At 42.4% G+C, this 7,566-nt stretch overlaps 1 protein-coding gene and 1 pseudogene across 2 annotated transcripts; both read right to left on the minus strand.

Annotated features, from left to right (window-relative positions):
• Window positions 1-319: 319 nt before the first annotated feature.
• Window positions 320-2,544, minus strand: TCEAL8 (transcription elongation factor A like 8). 2 transcript variants are annotated; one of them, NM_001309419.1, is made up of 3 exons: window positions 2,427-2,500; window positions 1,947-2,018; window positions 322-1,327 (listed from the first exon to the last, which is right to left on the minus strand). In NM_001309419.1, the coding sequence occupies exon 3, from the start codon at window positions 1,283-1,285 to the stop codon at window positions 932-934; it is 354 nt and encodes a 117-aa protein (NP_001296348.1). In that variant the 5' UTR covers window positions 1,286-1,327; window positions 1,947-2,018; window positions 2,427-2,500; the 3' UTR covers window positions 322-931. The 2 variants fall into 2 exon arrangements, with proteins under 2 accessions (XP_070112774.1, NP_001296348.1); XM_070256673.1 differs by lacking the exon at window positions 1,947-2,018 and having other exon boundaries at window positions 320-1,327; window positions 2,427-2,544.
• Window positions 2,545-5,497: 2,953 nt separating this feature from the next.
• On the minus strand, window positions 5,498-6,395 carry LOC102147521 (GMP reductase 1 pseudogene; annotated as a pseudogene).
• Between the last annotated feature and the right edge of the window lie 1,171 nt (window positions 6,396-7,566).

Genomic DNA, 7,566 nt, shown 5'->3' on the forward strand with positions numbered 1-7,566 from the left:
GCAAAGGACCCAGCAGGAGAGGCAGCAGTGCTCAGCAGGCATGGCAGGACCCAGGGGAAGAGACAGGGGTGAGGCTCAACAGCAGAGGACTGACAAGGAAGCCCCCACCTCCCTGCCTGTTGGACTTGTTCCTGAGCAGGCTGAGTCAGGCCAGGGCCCTCCCTCAAACAGCTGATGTCCGACAGTGGGTTGGGGTTCAGTATGCACAGCCAGGAGCAAGAGCCCAGCAAGCACAGCTCAGTCACCTTGGTTCTTCCCCTCAGCAGGCCCGTGAAGCAAATGTTTTCCCCACGAAAAGATCAAGTCTTAAGCAAGTGCATCTGTAATAATTGCCAGTTTTATTCCTCTGGCTGAGACATCCAGAGGCAATTTGAGGTTTACATTTTTTAATAGTTCTTTCATCAAGAGTTTAGGTGCCCCCATTGCCCTTATAAGCTGGTTGCAAATTATTTGATTGACTCTTACTTATAAAAAAAATTTTAATTTTTTGTTTGTGTGACACGTGTTCATTAAAAAATACATATAAGCAAAAAGAAAAACTCACACCACACAGAAATAAGCACAGTTAAGTTTTTGATATATGTATGTATGTATGTATGTACACACGCACGCACACACACACACACAATTTGGGATTTTTATCCTACATATGTGAGCTGATACTAAATATGCTGCTTTGTAACCTGTTATGTTTTACTTTACAATATGGAATGAACATATTTTCATGCATATATGTGAAACTTCCCAATTGAAAAACAGACCTAGAGAATGGTTTAAAATACAAAATCCAGTGAGATGCTGGTAACAAAGAAACTACCTAAAACAAAATTCCACCAGATGATTAAAAGTAAAACGAAGGTCAAAGATACATCAGAAAATGCTAACAGAAAGAAAGCAGGGGCCAGATTTTAATATCAGACAAAAAAAGAATTCAAGGCCTAAAGCACACAGGATAAGGACGGCTGCGTGAATGTCTTTGCTTCCAATGCATCATCACAAACTTGTTTCTTACTCTTCTTATCTCTTCCCTAAGCCTTTCCAACTCATCTACTCCTCTAATCATTTCTTCAGGGTCCAAATGCCTAACGGGAGTGTCCTCTTTAAATCCCTGGCCAGGTTGAATCAGCCCTCCTCTAAGGTTTCCTTCTGCCTCCTGGCTTACACCTTCTTCGGAAGGTTGAGGATTTCCTTCTCCCTCCTGTGGTACATCTTCCGAAGGGCGGTCTTCCTCAGCCTTTGGCATGTTCTGTGGTTTTCCTTCATTTTCTTCACAAGACTTTTGCATGTTGATTCTTTTTCTATTATTTCCTTTTTGAATAAATTAATCCTAGAAAACAAGGAAACAAAACGACTAGATGCCAGGCAAACAGACCAGCAGCCAGAGTATAGGTTCCCACAGAGACTGGTCTTTCCTCATTCACGTCACTAATTGTCAAAGTTTTCCAAGTAGAAAAAGGCTAGATCCTCAGGCTCAGAACTCCCCTGACTCCACCCCTTCCTCCACCTCCCTTCCCTCCCCCTCTCGCTCCAGCTCCATCTTCTCTCCTCCGGCTCCAGCCCACCATTTCCCAGCAGGCCCTGCTACAGGCCTCTCCTAGCACAGAAATGGGAGCAGCGCGGAAGCAATTAACCCCTCCCTCGCCGCTGGTGTCCAACACTCCCGCCCTTTCGGGCTTTCCCAAGCCATCCCAACCTCCTGCCTCTCACCTGAGACCGGCTGGTCCAGTCTCTGGCCTCCCCTCCCCTCCCCCTTCCACGTCTCTCCAGCCTCCCCCGCCCCCGCCCCCGCCCCATTTCCGCTGCAGGCTCGGCACAGGCCTCTGGCGCTTAATCCCGATGGGGAGAGGCTGCGGCGACCCCCGGATGTACTTTGGTGTCATCCAAACTCCCACCCCCACCCCTACCCCCACCCCAAGGGCCTAAGGCAATTGCACCCTTACACTGACCTGCAGGGATCCAGGGGATTTTCCTCCCTCTTCCCTCACTCGATTTGTGTCGCGCCCAAAAGACCAAGAGTCCTGCAGACCGACAGGAGTGCTTGGTGAGCAGGCCAGTACCTGAATCACGGGTCCCTTTCACGATTCTAGGCCTTGTTCGTCTAAAGTTTCCCCACGTCCTCATCCTCTCCCTCCTTTTAAGGCAACCCCACCCTCCCTCCCTCCCCAGTGCCCACTGGTTCCCTGCAAGCAGGGAGCGGGAGACGCAAGTTCTTTCCAAATTGTTTCTGTTTCTCTCTCGGGACCCTCAATCGGCTACCTTCTCCCTTTCTACCCCTACCCCCCTCCCACTAAACAACCCAAAATTTCCTGCACAAAAATGGGAGTTCGGCAGAACTGTAGTGTTGGGGAAGCAGTGCCTCCCTTGGTTTCTGCTTTCTGATTCCTAGACCCCAGGGTCCCCAAGGCAGCGCCCACCTTTGTACTGACCTGAAAGGATACGGGGCACTTTTCTCCTTCTCCAGCTATAAGGAGCTGCTACAGGGAAACAGGCCCTGGACTATAAGGACTTCTGCACACGTCGACTCCTGGTCACGTGACGGTCGCGTCATCAATGAGCTCGAGTCCTCAGTTACCCCTCCCATTTAACACTGCAGCCCGCCCCTTACATTCCCTCCACTTGATACTGTCAATCTTTTTTCGTATTTGCCAATCAGAGACAATAAAACCGGTATCTTCTCAGTGCTGTTTCTTTTCGCCTTTCTCGGATTACCAGGGCGATCAGCTTCTTGGCGTTAATCGACCATTTCTCTTTCTTCTTTGGGCAGTCATCTTTCTCTCTCTTGCTTCCAATCCGCCCACCTCGCCTCCTCCCCCAAGACCCTACAGTTCACCATTTCCCCTGGAGTCGTAACTAGCATTAAAATGAGTGAAGGTGGTAGATACGGGAGAGCTAGAAAAGAATCTAGGAATGAGGGTGTGGGATTTTTTTTTTCACTAGTTCTCTTGAATAGTTTCCTGTTTTGTTTGTTTTAAACAATCAGCATACTTTTTAAAAATGATCTTTAAAAAAAGATGCCACATAAGCATTGACACAATATGGAGGACACATTTACTTATATCCATTTTTAAGACTTTGGAAAAGTTTTCTAATGGCTACAAATGAAATGACAGTTTTCACAACAAAGTGATGTATTGGAAAATTTTTTAAAATTCTTAATAAAACAGCCCCTTTAAAAACTGACTCCCAAATTAATCTGTGGAAAGAGGCACAGTTTTCTCTTCTTAGCAATTTGATGAAAGGAATCTACTACTTTTTCTCTTTCTGGCTGAATTCAAGTCATCAAGTATTAGATGTCTGACCTTTTCATTGATGACTGCTGGATGGTTTCCACCTGGGTTTCAAATGGAGGCTTCAGACACACCTCTTATGTCCTCTGTAGGATCCGGTGCCTTGTTAGTCAGATGAGTCCATAGAAAAGCCTGCTTTCCGTGAGCGAACTTTATTTTGGAACTCAAATATGTTAGAAAATAACTCCTACACTCATGAAACACTCAGAAAAGAGAGAGTTCCCTGTATCTCACCATTGGTGTAAGGCTTATTAACAGGTGGAATTTTCATTCATTTATGGCACTCGAGATATTCTGGTATCATTCACTTTGTTCCATTAAAAAGAGAACCATGAACATGCATAATTGTTTTGATCAGATTGCAGAGAGAACAGCATCACTGTAAAAAAATTAGTTAAAGAGGAAACTGATTTCCTTGCAATCCAGAATCCACTGGTACTTGGAGGTATGTTGGTCCTGGGAATGGCAATCTGGCCGGTAGAGCAAGCCGGAGAGTCAGGGGAAGAAGGCAGAGAGAGGCCTCTTGCCTAGGATGGCCACAGTGGGATGTAGAAGCCAGCAACAGAGCCCACTATGGGGAAGGAAATGTTGGAAAAAATTAGTATTTTTGCTGGCTTAATGTGTTATAATTTATATTTAAGCATGAAGAATTTATTCCACAGTTGAGGGATACATTTTCTGTGATTTGAGGGAGAATTTTTAATACGAATATAGCTAGTGAATTATAAACATGTAATCATTAACTATCACAACATGTTTCCATTCTTTCAGATGTTATATTTAATGGAGGACAACTCTAATATATTTTTTAATTACTATCATACAGCAAAATTGACCCTTTTGGGGTGTACAGTTCTATGAAGTTTAGTAAATGTATAGGTTTGTGTAACCACCACGACAAGCAGGATATAGATCAATCACCCCCCAAAACTCCTTCATTCTACCCCTTTGTAGTCGTATCTTACCCCCTTCCCTGAACTCTGGCAACGACAGATCTATTCCCAATTCATATAGTTTTGTCTTTTTCAGAATGTTATATAAATGAAATCTACAATATGTCACATTTAGAGACAGGCTGCTTTCACTCAGCATAACACCCTGGAGATTTAAGTTGTTTCACATATCAATAGTTCATTCTTTCCTTTTTGTTGAGTAGTACTCTGTTATATGGATGTTTCCGTTTATTTTTCCATTTACCTACAGAGGACATTTGGGTTCTCAGCTTTAAGTAATTATGAAAAGAGCTGCTGTAAACATTTGTGTACAGGTTAGGCCCTTGTTGCTTCACACCGGATTATAGAGTAACCCCTTCTCTGACCTATGCGCCTTCAGCACCTCCCTCACCCTTCCAATTTACCTTGCATGTTACCATCAAATTAAACTTCACTCTTCCTTATTTTCAAATTGTCATTCTGCTGCTTGAAGGCCCTAGATGACTACCTCACCATCTGTGAAATAAATCCTACTTTCTTCATCCTGACATTCAGAGTTGATCAGAATTGAGGCTCAGGATGCATGTTCCCAGCCTTGTTATCCACTTCTCTGCCCCATCCAAAAGCAATTCTCATTCACTGTGCCCCACATATGCTTTCTTCTCTCTCTTTGTCCTTTCATGCATTCTCTTCCTCTGATTGCCCTCCTCTTTCTGCTAGATCCTGGCTCTCAGACAAAACTTTCTGCCTGCACAAAAATTGGAGAAGTTTCATTGTCCCTTCCTTTGCTTATTCTGCTCACGTGTAGTCAGAGCAACCCTAACACCATTTTTATGGAGCTATTGACAGAGGATATTGACCCTGTTTTCCTAAATACTCACGAGAGAGATCAGTCAACTCACTGGTGCATATGCGACAAAGAGCCAGGTGATACAAACCTTCAACTTCATCCTTGTCCCTGAGCAATTTCAGTGCATCAATATATCACTCAGCTACCTTTAAAATTAAGTTAATCACAGTACGTTTTAAATGTAAGTTGATTTTTGAAGATAATAGCATTATATTAAAGTAAAAACTATTTACCTTTAGAAAGGAATGAAAAAGGTGCACATACTAATTTTAACAATGAAGACATGAGTTCTGGACAATAAACACCCTGAGCCTCTGACCCGGTCAATGTCTTGTTTTTGTGCACCAAGAGGGCACTAGGGATAGCTCCAAAGCCCCGAGTCCTTCAGATGGTGTGAGGGGAGGAGAAAGGAGGCAGCATTTTACCATTCAAGAGCTCTTATACAAGACTATGATATCCAGAATATTGTTTTTTACATTCCCTTTAGAAGTCACTTCCATGGTTCCATGGTTTTGTGTTCTGGGGCTCTATATTCAGCAACTCCTCCTGCATATTTCTTCATTGCTGTTTCAAAGCTCATCCCATAGAAGAGCTTGAGATGGCTGTTCCTCTCCCTCACTTCTCTAGCATGCTGTGTATGGCGTAAAAACATCACTTCCAATGTGGCAAAATCTACTCCAGATCCAAAAGTTTGGCTGCATAGCGTGGACTCAAGTGGCCGCCATCTGAGATGATTTGCCCCTTCAGAGCGCAAACAGACGCAACACATTCCATCACTCTGCTCAACTTAGGTAGTCCACTCATGTTCTGATGTGAGTGGTGTGCACAGAGCCTAGGCTGATTTCCACTTAGATTGTATCTGCTTCAGAAAGTAATGTCTTTAACCATCCCTCCTGTCACTGCGCATCCTGACATTTGGAAATTTGACATGGATAAGTTTCAAAAGTTCCACAAACTGTTCAGAATACCCATTTGCCATGTCCAAGCAAATGAACTTAGCTTGAAGCGCAACTTCTATGATACTTCTCATCTCTTCCAGATAATTCTACTCACTTCTTGAACTCACAGCTAAATGCTGCACACATTGTGGATTATTGTGGCAAAGAGTTTCTAGTTATCCAGGGCATAATGGTTATGAATTGCTGTGAACCTGAAGTGCTGTGTCATAACCACTGTCATTTTAAATGTCCCCATGGTGTCCAGGTTAGCCACAGTGATAGGAATCCCTGAGTTGATCTGCTTAGACTTTTAATATGTGACAGAATGCTCAAGATCCCCTTCAGCTGGGTTCTTGAGATTGCTTTGCTTAAGCCTTGAGGTCCGCATCTATGCAGAGCATCTTGCTAGGTTGCTGGGAGGCACACTCCAGCTGTACTACAGCTTGGGCCAGGCAACTTTTTCCACTGGCAGAAGCAGAGTTGTTGGGGAGAAAGTGCTGTTGCTGCTGGCCGGATTCTTTTAAAAATTAAATTTATAAGGAAAGAAAGTCTTCGCTGACCTCTTGATTCTGCCCTAGTTGCCTGTGCTACATTATCCTTTAGACCTTGTTTTTACCCATCCTAACACTTGCACCCTGTTCTTTTGGCTTTCTACTTGTATCCCTCACATATCTGAAAGTGCCATAAGGACAAAAACCTTATCTGCTTCAACTTTGTAACCACTCCAATGTTGAAACATCAAGTTGGTAGAAACAATTTAAATTTCCATTAATATGGGAATGGTCACATAAATTATTCATACTGTGGAAATTGTGAAAATATAAAAAGCAATGAAATAATGCACGTATAGTGACATAGAATTATATTAAAATTATATTTTTGAGTGAAGAAAGTGGCCGAACAGTATTTAGAAAGTACTGTTCCAGGCACATACACATAATACATACATATATATGCACGCAACTAATTTATTAAGTAGTTCCAATTTTCTGGTATAAACGTGGAATGATTTTGTCCTTTTCAGTAATTGTTGTCAACTGTGGTTTGTCAAATCTTCCCTTTCTCACTGAATAATAAATTCATTTAATGACATTTCAGTTTGTTTCCTCAACTATTCAGTGGCTTTCACTCCTTAAGACAGTTGTATTTTGAGTGCTTGAAACCATCTGGTCTATTTTTTAAACTTTTTGTTTTGAAATAATTTTACTTCTAAAGACATGTAGTGCAAACTTTCTGTATACCCTACACCCATATTTGCCTAATAATTATGATACATTTATAAAAACAAAAAAATAATATTTGTGCAATATTATTAACTAAATTGCAGACTTTATTCAGATTTCTCCAGGTTTTCCACTAATGTCTTTTTTCTGTTCCAGGATTCAATTCAGGATACAATCTTGCATTCAGTTAATGTCTCTTTAGTCTACTCTGTGACAGTTTCTCAGTCTTTCCTTGTTTTTCATGACCTTGACAGCTTTGAAGAGTGAAGTATTTTGTGGACTGTTCCTCAATTTGGGCTTTTCTGATGTTTTCTCATCATTCGATTAGGGTTATTG

This window comes from Equus caballus, chromosome X (assembly GCF_041296265.1).
Source record: "Equus caballus isolate H_3958 breed thoroughbred chromosome X, TB-T2T, whole genome shotgun sequence".
Taxonomy (NCBI): domain Eukaryota; kingdom Metazoa; phylum Chordata; class Mammalia; order Perissodactyla; family Equidae; genus Equus; species Equus caballus.